The sequence below is a fragment of the Mauremys reevesii genome, linkage group 8, assembly GCF_016161935.1.
Source record: "Mauremys reevesii isolate NIE-2019 linkage group 8, ASM1616193v1, whole genome shotgun sequence".
NCBI lineage: Eukaryota > Metazoa > Chordata > Testudines > Geoemydidae > Mauremys > Mauremys reevesii.
In genome coordinates this window covers 89,965,294-89,982,415 of record NC_052630.1, presented here as the reverse complement: position 1 = coordinate 89,982,415, position 17,122 = coordinate 89,965,294, and the positions used below count along the sequence as shown (strand labels likewise).

The following is a 17,122-nucleotide window of genomic DNA, read 5'->3' as shown; positions in this document are numbered from 1 at the left end:
CGGTTTTAGGAGCGTAAAACCGATTTAACGCCACACCCGTCCACACTAAGAGGCCCTTTATTTCGGTATAAAGGGCTCTTTAAACCAGTTTCTGTCTCCCCTACCTAAGAGGAGAGGTAGCTCGCTATATTACATATATCGATTGGGGTTGTTGGTGCGCAGATGATCGATTGTGGCCTCGGCGGTATCCCACAGTGCACCACTGACCGCTCTGGACAGCAATCTGAACTCGGATGCAGTGGCCAGGTAGACAGGAAAAGCCCGCGAAACTTTTGATATTTCCTGTTTGCCCAGCGTGGAGCTCCGATCAGCACGCCTGGCGATGCAGTTAAAAATCAAAATAAAAAAGAGCTCCCGCATGGACGATGCGGACGATGCGCTGTAGGGCAGGCAGGCAAATGTTCTATCAGCGCCCATTACAGAAGACAAAAATTCAAAAATTTTTAAAATCTCCAGACAGACGCCATAGCAGGGACTCAGCGCACTGCTGCGTGACAAGCGTAACGGAAAGCCAAAGAATCAAATAGACGCTCATGGACTGGAGAACTCAAGCTATCCCACAGTTCCTGCAGTCTCTGAAAAGCATTTGCATTCTTGGCTGAGCTCCAAATGCTTCTAGGGTCAAAAACAGTGTCCGCGGTGGGTCAGGGCATAGCTAGGCAATTTACACACCCCACCCACCCCCAGAAGTGAAAAAAAAAACAATACTCTCTCTCTCTTTTTATCACCCTATCTTTACTGAATGCTGCAGATAGACGCGATGGTGCAGCACTCAACACCAACATCCTTGCTCCCCCCACGCTATGGATGGCTGATGGTACAATATGGCTGGTATCCGTCCTCATCATCAGCCTATTGACACATGGGGCAGTGCAAAAGGACTGGTAACCATGCTGACTAGCATCGGTAAGGTCAATCAAGGGCGCCTGGTCCTAATTTTTCGTGGGTAGATGTACAGTATGGCTGATAAACCCATCATCATAGCAACAGGGGCTGAGCTCCATCAGCCCCACCCTTCATGTGTAAAGAAAGATTCAATTGCCCTGGACTAGCAGAGGGATGCTGGGCTCTGGCTCCTCCACACTCCTTACTGTCCTGTCTGGACTATCATAGCAGCTGGAGGCTGCCTTCCACCATTTCTCACTAACAAGTCAGTGTGTCTTATTCCTGCATTCTTTATTACTTCATCACACAAGTGGGGACAATGCTACAGCAGCCCCCAGGGGCTGGGGGAAAAATGGAATCAACAGGTGGGGTTGTTGCAGCAGCACCTGTGAATAGCATACAGCAGCCATAATTTCTGCAGGATCTGACACAGAGCAGCTGTGCTCTCTGGTTCTATGATACAGTGGTTCTCTAGTACACTTGCCCATATTCTAGGCAGGACTGATTCTATTTTTAGATACCAAAAAGGAGGATGACTCTCAGAGTCATTCCCCCAATTTTTTTTTGCCCCCCTGGAGAGCAGCCAGGGGCACTTATGACAGCAACAGATGGTGCAGTGCAAAAGGACTGGTAGCCACGATCATCTTATTACCAATTTATGGCATGGTAGATGGTACAATATGGCTGGTAACCATCTCTGCTATCATGCAAAAGCAAAAGCATGCTGCTGTTCGCCCTGTGTGTGATCTCTCTGTATACATACGGTGACAGTCACAAAAGGCTAAACAGGCTCCATGATTGCCATGCTATGGCATCTGCCAGGGCAATTCAGGGAAAAAAGGTGCGAAATGCTTGTCTGCCGTTGCTTTCCCAGCGGAAGGAGTGACTGACGACATTTACCCAGAACCACCCGCGACAATGATTTTTGCCGCATCAGGCACTAGGATCTCAACCCAGAAATTCCAAGGGACGGGGGAGGCTGCGGGAACTATGGGATAGCTACGGAATAGCTACCCACAGTGCAGAATGCAAAAATCGCTCGGACCGCCTCGGACCGACACACCACCAATTTAATGTGTTTAGTGTGGCCGCGCACACTCGATTTTATACAATGTTTTGTTAAACCGGTTTATGTAAATTCGGAATAATCCCGTAGTGTAGACGTACCCTGAGAGACATACAGCAAAGATTGTAACGGAAGCCACCAGTTTATCAGTTGTGTGTAGGGTGACCAGATGTCCCGATTTTATAGGGACAGTCCCGATTTTTGGGGCTTTTTCTTATATATAGGGTCCTATTACCCCCCACCCCGTCCTGATTTTTCACACTTGCTGTCTGGTCACCCTAGTTGTGTGATTTGTTTAAGGTTTTCTTTCTTTAATAATAAAATAGGTTTGGATAATGATTGTGATTATTTTGCATAGTCTTGATCATGGTATCCCCTAAATATCTCGAAGAACCCCTGTGACTAAATAGTGGGAACCACACCCCTGAGTTGGCAACAAGAAAAACAATTCGGCCCTACCGTTCCTTGTTTCTCTAAACTAAATATTTTCAGTCATTTTTAAAATACAATTATTTGGCTTATCTAGGGATCTGATATAGCTCCCAGTGAAGCCAATAGCTAACCTCAGTGGGGCAGGATCAAAGCCTGGATTCCTAGTGAGATGCAGTAAAATACTATGTATGGGTCCAGCAAGTGAGACATGCAGAACAGTTTGCTGCCACCGAACCAGGAAATGGAATAAGGAAGAAAGGAAAGAAAAGTGAAATGTGCTTCCTAAGGCCAAAGTGGCAGTTGCTTGTTTAAAGTAGGAGCTATCAACGTGGAAAATATACTGACTACTGAAGAAGGATCAGAACCAAAATACTGGATCCAAGCATCCAGATTTAGGGGGCTTATACAGCTGTGAATTTTGCAGCTTGGGCGGTTCCTGTATTACATTAAAAGAAAAGAGGAAAAAGTTGGTAGACAGGTCACACTCTCCAAGCCCCCAAGGAGTAACCTATACAAAAATGGCCTTTTCTCAAATGCATAATTAAGCGTTCTCAAAAACAATGTGTTCTCTGTTTAAGCAGAGATGCAAACCACATGCCTGCTATTACATTTATGTCAGAAGCCTGCTCTTCTGTATAAAGTTTAAATAGATTCATAACTCTGGGACAAATTCTATACTTGGCTATCAGCATGCAACTACTGCATCTTTGACATCAAATGGGAGTTGTATGCAAGGGCAGGATTCTTCTCGGTATGATTAAATCACTTTTTTACAACTGATTCATGATGAATACTGTTTTAATTATTAGTGTTTATTGTAGGACCTAATTTGCCTCCCTTACTCATGCTGGTAGTACCTTACTCTGCCAGTAGTCTGATTTCAGTGGGACTATTTGCGTAGTAAGGCACTAGGCTGTTAGAGATGAGGCCATGGGCTGGCTGGTCTAGTGGTTAAAGTGAGAGTTCATACTATCAATTAGAGCTGGGTCCAGGGTGGGCAGAGTTCAGGAACAAGCCCTGGACCAGTGCTGGAGGGCCAGAAAGCAAATGCCAGAGCCAGAGGGTAACCAGAGTCATAGGTCAGATGCAGAGTCGAGGATCAGCACTGGAGAGACAGGCGCCAATAGGGAACTGGAGTGAGCAGGAGCAGGGACAGGCATGATACACATTGCGCAACCAGCCAGCTACTGCTGGGCTTAAAGCCAGCCAGCTGCCCTTCCTGACCAGTCAGATGGTGCAGTCAATCAGGTAGCCTGCTGCAGGCCAGCTGTGCTTGTAGGGTTGCCCGGTGACTGACTCCACTGCAGGTCCTGACCCCTGACATAGGCAATAGGGATAAGAATGAATGGATTATGCTGCATGTGTTAAAATGTAGTTCTGCTGCTTTAATTGTCTTTAAAGGGAGAGTCATTGGTGAGAAAATGGCTCTACCCCCGCATGATGAGTAGGAGACCATGTGGGCAGGTAGTGAGTTTGGCCATCAACAAAGGAAGATAAGGAGCTGGTCAGTCTGGGATCCCCCAAACGTAATTCATGAACATTAAACTAAAATATTTCTTTTTGAAAGACTAGTGACCAGATCCCCAGCTGGTGTAGAGTGGCCTGGCTCCACTGAAGTCAATGGTAAGTTACATTAGATGAGGCTCAGACCCTAAAACTGGCCACTTTCACTTCCTGACCCTCACTTTCATGAAAAGCATTGGTCGGTGTAAAGGCAATAAGAGGTGCTGGTGTGGGTGGCGCTCCATAAGTCCAGTACCCTGCCTGAGGGGAAAACTCTCTTCTGTAAGCTTTATTTCTGTTTAAACTGTTGCAAATATAAAATGATGCCACCCAAGCAGAATGTGGTAAATGTTTCCTGTGGTTACAGTGCTTAATGAGGTTAACACTGCTACTGAGGTTAACTCTTAAACTTGTCATGAGAAAAGAAGCCGCCTCTTTAGAAGTGTTTTATAATGGAGAAAAATCTGTCACTGAGTGAGAATATATTATGCTAATGTAATCCTCAAACATCTCACCCCAATCCTCAGGCTCGTGTCAAGTCTAGGTTCTTTCTCCCCGCAATCCTAGAGGGTTCAGCTCAGGTTTCACTTGTTCTCAGATGTTCGCAGCAATCATCTGCTGTCTGGAGACCCAGTTGATGTGGAACCCAAATCTCCAGTAAAAATCCTGCCTCACAGACCTAGATTCCTCCCTGTAGCTTTTGTTGCCAATCACCCTGCCTCAACTCTACCCCGCTGGGGACAGATGGCCTTCTCAGCCCTCACTTGTGATTTAGTGGGGTCCTAGCCAGCAGCCTTTCTCCTAAAAGGAGCACCTCTACAACAGGGTTTTTAGAGAACTGCCTTGTATAGGTCAATGCCTCTTAGAATCCATAAAGGTTCTTCTGGAGCAGGACTGTATTTATCCAGACTAGGTAAAGTTTTGAAGAAAATCTGCAGAGAAATAGTTTACGTTAATGGGACCCTCTAAACACTCATATCACCCTTCAAGTACTCTTTTTGCCTTAAAGCCACATACAACAAGCAATGTATCAGATTACAATGTCTACCATAGCTGTAGAGACTTCATGTTTTCTCCTGATTTCTCCTTCCCCTACTTTAACAGAGAGGGCATCTACTGGAAAGCACATATGAGGGCTACAGGGGGCAAGAGATCTCTTCTAAGGGACTTCTTCATTTCTTCTAGAGAACACCTGTAAAACAGGCCTCAGCAGAAACACTTTTTCCTCCATGTGGGTAACTTTCTGTAGAAAGTCTCACCTTTCAGGGAAATCCCTTACTGCCCTCTTCATTCAAAAGGGATCTTCTCGTCATACAATTCTTCTTTGCCTGCAGCATTCCTTGTAGAACTCTGTACCTTATAACGAATCCATTGGTGGCTGCCTCTGTGGTGTGAATGGACTGTAGCCCATAGACTGAAGTAGGAGTTGTGGGTGGGCTTTGCTGCACTCTTCCACCTGACACCACTTCTCTCACCCCCTGCACTTCACCAGATTAGAGCCCAATTAAAATTGGGCTTTCTGGGGTGAAGTGTACTTCTCCCTGTAGTAGAGGAGCGAAGGTGCTTGTCGCAATACTGAGTTCACTGTTCTATACTGACCTAAATGACAGGGCCAGAAGTTACAGGCAATACTATGAACTCACTTGTCAAATGGGATGGTCAGAATCTCATGTTTTAATGGTAAAAATGGCATTTGTGTATACAACTATCCATATGAACACCTGAAAGCAGGTTTGGTGCCCGCATTAGGTGCCCATGTTTTAAAGTTGTGGTAAGAATCTACTCTTAACCACAGCATTGGGATATAACATTAGACACCCTCGGAATCTGCTTCTTAAAACATTCAACCAGAGGGGGAAATTCTGTAATAAATGCAATTTAGGAGATAAGTGAGAAAGGCAGCAGTTTGGGATGGAGGGATGTGACTGGTGGAATGCTGTAAGGTAAATATTAGGAACATTTCTGTTCATTTCACACACACATTCTATCTCTGCCCCTCTTTCCAGGCAATTTAACTAAATTTGATGCAACTGAAAGCTGGAGCATTTTGGGGAGGGGGGAGATTTGTGTAATAGGTTGATGTGTGTATTATCAGAAATATATTTTTCTTAACAGCTGAATTAAGCCTAACTCACTGCTATCAAACAATTAAGTATGAAATATATCAGATTTCTTTTATATACAACTGACAAACAGGGGAAATTGAGAAAGGTTGTTTGTTTGTTTTAAAACGTTGAATAACTATAATTTAAAAATAAACTTTTCCAAAAAAACGTGCGAGGAAAAAATTGAGGTTGTTTCTTTAAGGGGTGCTGGTTTTTCCCACAGAATGACTCAGAGTCAAAGATACTTATCAAACTGGAAACAATAAGCTATTCTTGAGTGATCAGTAATGTAGGTCAGGGTTTTGCTGATAGTTTCTGTTATAGCAGTGAACTCTGAATTAGTCCCAGCCTCTTAAAAATGCTGTGAAGTAGCAGTGAGTAGAGAAATCAAGGAGCTGACTACAGAAGTGGAACAATGGCCTGATAGATAGCAAGGTAAAAAATAACCAAACTCCTCAAAACTTTGATAAGATTTTTTTTTAATATATCTGAAGCTGTTAGCAGCAGGCTTAGGTATTTTACGGCTTTCTTGTTTATGCTTTCTGTAAACATACTGCACAGCATGTGTCGCAGAGACGGTACAACTACTTTGTCCAGATTATTTGTTGTAAATCAGTGGTTCTCAACCAGAGGTCTGGGGTCCCCTGGGGGGGCCACGAACAGCAGGTTTCAGGGAATCTGCCAAGCAGGACCAGTGTTAGGGCAGAAAGCCCAGGGCCTTGAGCCCCACCACCCGGGGCTGAAGCAGAAGTCCGAGCTACTTAATTTCTCGGGAGGCCTGTGGAATGGGGCCCCAGGCAATTACCCTGCCTGCTACCCCATAATGCCAGCCCTGGCTTTTCTATGCAGAAAACAGTTATTTGTGGCACAGGTGGGCTGTGGAATTTTTATAGTATGTTGCGGGGGGCCTCAGAAAGAAAAAGGTTGAGAACCCCTGCTCTAAATTACAATGCAGTGTTAGTATATTAAGATATTTAGGCATTGGAGCACTCAGCAGTGCAGCAACTAACTGATTTAGGAGCTTAAGTCTCATTTTCCAAAGGGATTCAGACATTTTAGAAGCCAACATCCAATTGACAGTCAATGGGATTTAGGGTCTTAAGTACCTAAATCACTTTTGAAAATGAGACTTAGGTGCCTAAGTCAGTTAGGTGTTGCAGTGCTGAGCACCACAACACTTAATACCTTTACAAATCTGGGCCTAAGAGGTTTTTAGTAGTCAGAGTTCTTAGTAGAGATGGGATCGAATCTCCAGCGCCAGATACTTCTAAATTACCGGGATGTTCAAATTCCAAGCCTGCATCTGATTCCAAAGGTTGCAAGTGGCCCCTATGAATTGGAATAAAACCGTAAATTTGAATAACTCCCAAATCAGGTGGTGTTTGAAATCCTGATCTAAATGTTACAGCTGGAGGCTAGAAAGTTCTTCTTAAAGAAGAACTTTTTCAAAGCATGTGTGTTTTTTATTTGTTTCTTTTTAACTTGCAGGAGTGTAGCAGGATGTTGGTAGGGTGTTAAAATTCTTGTACCAGATCAGATAAGGAGAGAGAGTATGAAAGTTAATGAAGGGGATTACTAAGTATTTTTGCCATCTCCAGTACAGAGGAAAGTTTTAGGACACTGTGGCAAAGGCAATACAAGGAGAAATACCAGGGTACTTGTTATGCATTAGACATTCTAGACATGTAATATTAGTCTAAAGCCTTTTGAAATGTATTCTAGATCACTAAGTACAGCAGTTGAAGAACTACCATTTCCAATGGAAATATTCTTTTTTCAGTTTACTGGGATTATTTAAAAAAATTATTTGGCAATATCTACTTTTGATCATTTTTCTATAGCCTTAAGTACCAGTTTAAACAGAAGGGTAGAGCTATCATTGACCTTCAGTTAGTGCCAATCCTATATCTCCTAGAGCTCAGTTTTGAACTGAGATCCGCAAATGCCTAGCCTCACAAAATAGAAACACCGCTGACTCCCCTCCGAGAGCCAGCTGCAGCAGCATACTTTCATGCACCTCAAAGTTGTGCTTGGGTAGCTAATGCAGATAGCCTCCAAAATGGATGTGGTATCCCAAGAAGAGGTTTCAGCCCGGCGCATCAGTCATTCTTGTATACCCATCAAAAATAAGCATGGCTGTGCCAAGTTTCACCAGCTCCAGATATGTCATAGTCTAGCCCCTTCAGAGGCATCATCAATCGAGAATTCTCTAATTTTACCCATGTTACATCTAACTTGGGTCTCATCTCAATGTAAAAGTCCAGCACTGAGAAATATCATGTGGATTTCTGGCATTCTCTGGAGGGCTGCGGGTTCATAAAAGAGAAAATGGCCAGAGACAGGCTGGTATGGAGAGATTAAAACTAGGTGTAAAGGTATCAAGTTCAGCAAGGAAAAATTGAGACTGGGTATTAGAGAAGACTTCCTGAGAGTGATAAACTAGTCTCCCAAAGGGAAAAGTAGAAAACCCATTGCTTGGGACTTTTAAAACTAGATTGGATGACACCCTAGAGAAAAATACCAGAGTGATTAATCCTGCACAAGTTAGAGGAAAGTAAAACCAACCTAATAGCATTAGAGATGGAAGAGACCTAGGAAAACAATTACAGCTCCCATTGGATAAGGTAGTCAATAGGTGGACCGTAGGCCAAATCTGGACTGCCAGATGCTATTGAATGGACCGTGAAATCTTTTTATTTACTTTTCATCATTATTGTGGTGTGGAAAATGTTTCTTTGGAATCTGGACCTTGTCTATACCTTGACCAAATTATAATTTAGACCTTGACAAAAAATAATTGACTACTCATTGCATAATCTTATGCATGTGAATAGTCCTACTGAACTCTCTAGCACTGCTTCTAATAAAGAAGATTATTCATCTGTAACTGGAGCTTTCCAAGTATATTTCCTCTGCAGATCTGCTCTTGTGGGAAGATGCACCTTGATTCCATGAGCTTGCTACTAGCTGGAATGTTGTGATATTTGTGGCCATTTTTATTCCACTGCATGCTTCCAGATGTTTGATGCAAGACTTAGTCTCCTTAAGTCCTTTTCCTACTGCCATTGAGTGGTGCGGTCTCAAAACCATGCTCCATCCATTGGTCTTTTTGACCCTTTAATCCTCTCCCTTTACCCATTTGTTAATTTTAGAATTATTGTAATTTAGCTAACATTTAATGGTTTTTTTTAAAATAGTTAGTTTTTAAATGGTAGTCCATAGTGGCACACAATTATGGACTGGTTCCTCTCAGTGCAGTTGAATGGATCCACATCAGAACTATAGAAGAGATACTAGTGTGTCTAGACAAGAAATGACTTGCAAGCCTGTGTTGATTTAAACAGACACAACAATGCACACGGCAGTCAAATAATGCATGAATGTGAACCCAGATTCATCTGTGGGTTTAAGATTGAATGTGCTTCACGAAAATGTAACACCAACAGACCCCGGTCATCGGCAGGATTGAATCGGGGACTTCCAGAGCTTAGTGCATGAGCCTCTACTGCATGAGCTAAAAGCCAGCTGACTGTTAGCTAAGGCTGCAGAGCAGATTCATTTCAGTTCTCTCTCTCTAAGTGGTCTCCGTGCCACTGGATGGGACAGAACACCACACCCAGGAGGTGTGGGGGTTATATAAGCACACACATATGAAAACTAGGGCTGTGTGAAAATGATTACAACAACCCCCAAAATTCATCCCAGGCTTGCAAAAAGTTTTGGGGGTATGTCCACCCTCACCCTCCAATCTATTCCCGGGACACAGCTACCACTGCCTAACAGGCTGCTGGATTCCCCATATGTCTGAAATCCTCCATGGAAGAGCTCCATTCCCCCTTCTTTCTTGTCTTGACTTTGGGGGACTGTCCCTTTCCCTCTCTGCTGGGAGCCTTCAAAGTAACAGCAGTTAGCCCCATCTTCTGTGCTTGGAGTAAGGGGGTGGGAGGGAGGAGGGTATTCTGGTAGCTCCATTTCTTGCCAGCCTACAAAAGGTCTTCCAGGGAGCTGGAAGCCACCCATTTCCATCATCCAAATGGGGTAGGAAGCAATCTACTCCTGCTGCTGACGACTGCCAGAGTCACTATACAGCCAGGAGCCATGAATGCAGAAGTTTCCTGCCACACTGCTGCCTGATAAAGGGAAGAGAGGCTTCCAAATGCCCCATGTCCTTAAAAGACCTTCCCAGGATGTGGGACAGCTGTCTTATCAGACAACCCCCTGAAAAGGGGGGATAAGGAGGCCTCTACTCAGCATGCCTTTTAGATGCACAGTAAAGGGGCAGTAACCTTGTCCTTGAAGACCTGGAATGAATGTGAGGGGAGGGCTTGCAGGCCATTGATCAGCCTTCCGATTAGGCTCCAAAGGGAGGAGATAGGAAATAGCACTGGGCGAGGAGTTGCTTTGGATAGAGAGAGAAGGGCTTAATGAGGATGGAGCCTGGGCTCTTGCCATTCTGAAATTTCACATCACCTGGATGGTGCTGAGTTTACTGAATAACTGGAATAACACACCCAGCTCAGAGCCAGATACGTTCCCATTTCTGCCATGCCAGATAGCAGTACCTGGTGTAAGCTCTGCTGCCCTTAGGGCACAGAGAGGTGCAGCACATTTTTGCACCTATTCCTTTTGTTTCTAAGCAAGTTCAGATTCAAACTCTTAAAGTGGTGAATACCAGCGGCCTACAAGGAAGTGATGTCTCTATTTGACTTTACCAAGAAAATAAGTTTATCCAAAATCCATGCATGTCATGAATTCAAGAGAAGAATGTGGGTACATAGTGAATTGCCTCTCTCTTCAGAACATTGATATATTTCCAGTCTATTTCTTCCTCCATGGGACTGGACATCAAACCTCTAGATCTTTACAAGCCTCAAAATTCCAAGTCCCTGCAAATGCTGGCAGAGATGTATCTAGAGCAGTGGTCCCCAAACTTTTTGTTATGCTCCCCTTATCCGTAATGTAATCTGTCCCTGCGCACGCACACACACGCTGGGAGCCAGGTCCAGGATTGGGAGCCAAGGCCAAAGCTGGTCCCACGGCTGGGACGGAGCCGGAGTGGAGCCAGGAGCGGGGCCAGGGCCAGAAGTGGGAGCTGCAACCGGGATGGGGCTGGGACCCGACATCCACGGGACCTTGATTGGGGGTGGGGCTGGAGTGCTGAAGAGGGAGTAGGTTGGAGATGAGGGGGTGCTCCCTTCCCACCCCCCATAGGGGCTGGCCCAGTTCCCACAGCAACCCCCCTGAACGTTCCTCTGTGCCCCCCTAGAGAGGCATGCCCACAGTCTGGGGAAAACTGATCTAGAGAAATCAGGTTGCAGTGAGGCTTAAGGCCAAGATTTTCCAAAGTGACTAGTGAATTTGGGTGCTCAGCTTTGAGACTACCTTGAAGGGGCCAGATTTGGAGAACGTGCTGAGTACCCACCCTTTGGCCACTTTAAAGGTGTTTCAAGTTGGGTTCCAAGAGACACACAAAATTACTAGGCACTTCAGAGACTTAATCTAAATCTTCTAGAGCCTGATGGCACCTGCACAATAGGTCAGGAGTAGGAGGGGTAAAAATCACTGTCTCCCTACCGAAGGGAATGTGGGTGTCTGAAGATTACTGGGGGTAAAAATCCCCTTCACCATCAGAACGTGCTAGAAAGTGTCACAGGAAAGTACTAAGTAGAAAGTACTCAAGTGAATTTGCGGTAGATGTGACATCTTTCTTAGGAAGTCAAAGTCTGTCTTCAAAACAAAGCAGAAGAAATAAAAAAATAGAAAAATGAGAAAGAAAGTCATAACCAGTAGGCAAATTAACCAAGTGCTCCACCTTAGAGCAAGTCATTTTCCTTTTCTCTAACTGACAGAAAGGAGCCAGATAAAAACAGGAGCTGTGGGTGGTCCGCACTTCTGAAAATCAGGCCATCTCTACTTTAGGGACTCGCCATTAAAGATCTAAGATTCCACATTGTAGCTTCTGGATACTTTCCTCTCTAGCAAACCCTAGCCCTAGAACTCAGCTCTCTGAATATTGCCTCCTCTGCCTAGCTCTAAGCAACGCCTTGCCAAATTCACACCTCTATTAACTTCAGTGGAATTACACCAGCCATGAGTTTGGTCCACTGTATTTAGCAGCATCTAAAGATTCATCCTACTGTGGCCAACATTTTCAATTTTTGCTGCTGTGGATCTGGAAACTAGCCTTAGGCCCTTCTGTACATCTGGAAGTGAGATAGGACCAGAGCTATAGCAGTGTGCAGATGCAGGAACTAGCAGGACCAATGACATCTGTGTATTTGAGGTTCTGATACTGGCCTCTCATGTTATTAGTTTTGTTTTGTCTTGTCTTAGAACCTGGTCTCAACATTGCATTGTTTATTGTGAGAAAGGTCTAATGTTAATTTCATTTTTTCAGAGGCCATGCTTTTCCACTGACATCAGCCACGAATCAATCAGGTCATGGTTAGATTTAAAGTGGCAGTGGCGCTCCATATACTCTTCGGCTGGATTTACAGAGGTATAGTCTGTCTTCCATCTCACCACTTCTTAGTGCTGAATTCAGGAACAATTGTTAGTATAGCTTTGTGTCTTAGAGAAATCAATACATTTCAGCTAACATAATGGCACACAGAGCTGATGAACAGCCAAGCATAAAAGTGAATGTAGTTGAAATAAGATGAACATATAAACTATTTTGGGGCCTTTATAGCTGTTTGATGCCTACAGACATATAGATATGCCTCGTTTTATTGCACATCTTAGAAATCAGAGGTTTCAATGCAGCCACACCTTTCCAGGAAGAACAGATCACGTCTGATATCGCTCAGAAGCTAAATTTGTCATCTCTGGTGCAGAGCTGTAATCTGATCATCAGGGGCCCTTGTGCTTCTATCGTGGAGCTGCCTTAATCCTCTTACCTTTGCTTTAGCTCAGATCCGTTTGTAAAAGGTTATCTCCTGCTAGTCATTATTAAAGCACAATCTGAAATTTGTGACGTCAGGTGATTCCTATCTGAGTTGTTACTGCATACCGCTGACATTTCGTAGGGCCGGGTTCTATGTGCCCTGACAGGGGAATGTGGGGGCATTGGGGATGAGGCACCCGTGACCTGTACCAGAGAGAGCTGTGCAGAAGGGAGAACAGTGTGTACTGAGTCACTGTGTTTCCCCCCCCTCCCACACAGATGGAACCTTGGCTTCATGCCCAAAATGAACCAGTCAGTGTAGTACAGGATGTATGATAGAGCACACACACAGTACCAGCACTGCCCTTACTCCATTCAGTATCTTTGTTTTAGAGGGTATGGAAGGCAGGGCTTCTGTACTCCAGGATTCCACGGCCTCCGAAATCTTCCCCTTAGCATGACATTGTGATCTAAACTCTAAGCTCTCATTAGCTATCAATAGCTTTGTGTGTGTACATGCACCCACATGTAAAATCCTGGCTGCACTGACTTCAGTGGCAAAACACCCATGGACTTCAATGGCGACAGGATTTCAGACCTTCCCCCCTACTCCATTTCTGCTCCGATAGTGTGATGGCAATCTAGTGCACATTCCACTAAACATGAATGCCGAGTAATACCCAGCCTGAAATAATACCCATTAATCCCAAACAGGTGCTAATGACAAATTGTCATAAGATTGTAAATTTTCATCCTAAACTATTTCACTGGTCCTTTTGCTGATCCTTTTCATAGAAACTAACAAAAGGAAGTATTTCTTCACACAATGCACAGTCAACATATGGAACTTTTTGCCAGACGATGTTGTGAAGTCCAAGACTATAACAAGGTTCAAAAAAAGAACTAGATAAATTCATGGAGGATAGGTCCTAACCTCTGTTTGCCAGAAACTAGGAATGGGCAACAGGGGATGGTTCACTTGATGATTACCTGTTCTGTTCATTCCCTCTGAGGCACCTGGCATTGGCCACTGTTGGAAGATAGGATACTGGACTAGATGGACCTTTGGTCTGACCCACTATGGCCAGTCTTATGATCTTATGTTCTTAAATATGTATTTCTCACACAGTCTCAATGCAAAAATCCGTGGCAAACTGAAACTGCAAGTGCAGGGTAAAACAGATTACATTTAGTATCTAAATAAATAATACAAGGGATATTTTACTGATTGCCTTATTCATTTTAACAAAAGCAACACCTAGCTCCTATATAATGTTTTTCATCAGTAGATCTCAAGGTGCTTTACAAGGGACGTTCATAACTAAAATCAATAGATGTCTCCATTGTTTAAACTATACCTGAAGTGGGTATAGAAGTTCCAGGATGTTACTCTAGAGCAGTGCAGAAACCAGGGACAATTGTTGGATTTAGGTCCAACCTTGTTCATTAAGGTCTGGTTTTAAGCAGCGTCCACTAGAATCATTTGACTAGTCAAAAAGAAGTGCAGCCAAATATGCTGCATAACTGAAACATTAGCTTCTTCTATTTAAATAAGCAATCAGAGACCTATTTTAATCAATTTATGCTTTCACAGGAGTCATAAACGTTCACTGCTCTGGATACGTGTGGATAGAACCAGCTCCAGTCATTCAGATGGGTTTGAACATTTCTATAAATTGCCATTCTACGGTAAACTGTCAAATGGCAAAGTTATACATGATGCTAAATGATACTCATATAGAAGACAAATTATTAACAACAATAAACAAAACTACAGTGCAACTTCAGCTTCATGATTTCAGAAAACCATATTCCACTGTCCTATGTTATGCCAAGTGTCCCAGCAGAGCTGCACATATGGTAGTATGTGGAACACAATTTTCTGCAGGATGTAAGTAATTTGCTGTATGTATGATGGTTTTTCCACTAATTCTACTTCATCCCATTTAAGATGGTATAAACTGTTATTCCTTCCTAGACAGTGTTAGCCTGCAGCCCCAAAAATACTATTTTCGGATTTACAGGATTAAATCTTTTAATATTTTTAGATGCCGCACCTAAAAAAAAAAAATCACACAAAAGCAGTGTTGGTATTTTTTCCAGTTGAAAAGTGAAACTTCCATTTTTTATTTTATTTATTTAACAATAAAAGGTTTGGGGTCTTATTAGTAATTAAAGCTATATTGTAGTTAACCAGCAAGTTATGTTGTAACTGGAGTCAGCTGATATACATCATTAGTAGCAACTCCAGTGCATGTTCTGTCACGTGGCTGCGTACAGGTACAGGAACTCCTCACTTAGGCCTGGTCCACCCTATGACTTTAGGTCGAATTTAGCAGCGTTACCTCGATTTAAGCAAGTCATCCCAGTTCACGGTGTTTTGTTGTTACATTGCTGAGCAATTAGGGAACATGCTCATTTAAAGTTGGGCAATGCTCCCTTCTAATGTCGTTTGGCAGCTGCCTGCTTTGTCCACTGCTTGCAGGAAGAGCAGCCCGTTGTGGCTGGCTGGTGGGGGCTTGTAACCAGGGTGGACCTGCAGCCCCCCATCAGCTCCCTGCTCCCCTAAGTTCCTTGTGCTGCAGCCGCCCAGCAGGCTACCAATTGCCTAGAGTTCAGCTGTCCCTCCCCCAACTACCATGTGCTACTCCTGCCCTGTGCCTTGGAGCTGCTCCCAGAGACTCCTGCTTGCTGTGCACAGGGGAAAGGGGGGGCTAATGTCAGGGTGTCCCCCTCCCCCCCTGCTCCTGCATCCTGCTTACCCCTTCTCCATATAGAGCAGGGAGGGGACACCCACAGAGAGAGACAGAGAGAGTTTGGGGCAGCAGCTGCTGCCTCAACTTCCTGATCCACTTAAAAAGACAATGCACTTAAGAGTGGGTCAGCTTACTTAAAGGGGCAGTGTGCATCTCTCTCCCACACACAAGGTGTGTGTCTGTCTCTGTCTGCTATGCTGTCTCCCCCCTCGTGTTCGCACTGCCTTTGGGAGAGGCTACATTAACAATGTGTTAACCCTTGAGGGCTCAGCCAAGTGCTAGTTCATCATTTAGCAGCAAGGCATTCCCTGGGAAATATCCCACCCTCTTCCACCCTCTAACTTCACCACCTCAACAAAGCTTCACAATCATCATAGCTGTGAACAGTATTAAATTGTTTGTTTAAAATGTATACTGTGTGTATATCTATATAATATATATTTTTTTGTCTGGTGAAAAAATTTCCTTGGAACCTAACCCCCCATTTACATTAATTCTTATGGGGAAATTGGATTCGCTTAACATCGTTTGGCTTAAAGTCACATTTTTCAGGAACATAACTACAATGTTAAGCAAGGAGTTACTGTATCTGGATGTGACACTGAAACTATCCTTCTCCTATCACGGTCATGTGCTTGCCCAAATGGCAAGGAGATATTGAACTCCCTGAGTCAAGTGACAGAAGTGACTGTGTGCATCTTTACAGGCTATAACACCACCTAATGCTTATACAGCAGTCTTCAGGGGTAGATTTCAAAGCGCTTTACTTTACAAGGTGGTCACTACCATTATCCCCATTTTACGCATAGGAAAACTGAAGCACAGAGAGGCAAACTGATGTGCCATAGTTTGCTTCCTTCTACACAATCACTAGCATGGATACCCTGACATGTGGAGTTGAAAGGAGAAAGATGGGGCAGCCAGAGTGCAGAAGGAGTTGGGAATCAGATGGTTTCCTTTCAAAATCTGTGCATTTTATGCAGACATGGCTGCAAAAGTTTTAACGCTGTTCTGTGTAACATTAAATCCCTCCCCCGACTCCAGAGCCCCTCACTGCTGCAGCCACATGAACACTTCCGCTGGCAGGAGAGCTGCCGTAAGATAGCAGTACAGCGAGATTTACCACCACTGTGCTTGAGTGTGCTGGAAGTCCCACATCTGGCCTAGGATTAATAGAGTTTGGGCAGTTTTTGCTTTCAGATCCTTGGCCACTGCCTGTGAGCATTTGACAGCCTACTTTTCTCACTGTACCCATCTGTAAAATAACACTGATCTGCCCCACAGAGGTGATAAATATTTGTAACAAATAAACGCCAAGATGCCCATCCACGTGGTATCTTGCCACACACTGACATGTCTTAAATTGGCTCATTAACATTCTAAATTAGAGGATCAAACACACTACATTTCCCTGTAGCTTTAAGACTGAGCGAAGGATCTCTGGACTGTCAGCTAAGGCCCTGGATTTCATAGTTCAGTTGGACATTTC

General features: G+C 44.0%; 2 protein-coding genes across 2 annotated transcripts in view; one reads left to right on the top strand and one right to left on the bottom strand.

Annotated features, from left to right (window-relative positions):
• Positions 1 to 17,122, bottom strand: part of C8H1orf141 (chromosome 8 C1orf141 homolog) — a 126,850-nt gene that overhangs the window by 33,230 nt on the left and 76,498 nt on the right. The window lies entirely within an intron of this gene.
• The window catches only part of IL23R (interleukin 23 receptor), a 46,215-nt gene continuing 35,417 nt past the window's right edge, over positions 6,325 to 17,122 (top strand). Inside the window, exons 1-3 of the mRNA XM_039486466.1 lie at positions 6,325 to 6,426; positions 12,389 to 12,490; positions 14,472 to 14,768. Of these exons, the coding sequence (XP_039342400.1) occupies positions 12,433 to 12,490; positions 14,472 to 14,768 (355 nt within the window). The 5' untranslated portion in view covers positions 6,325 to 6,426; positions 12,389 to 12,432. The remainder of the gene's footprint in view (positions 6,427 to 12,388; positions 12,491 to 14,471; positions 14,769 to 17,122) is intronic.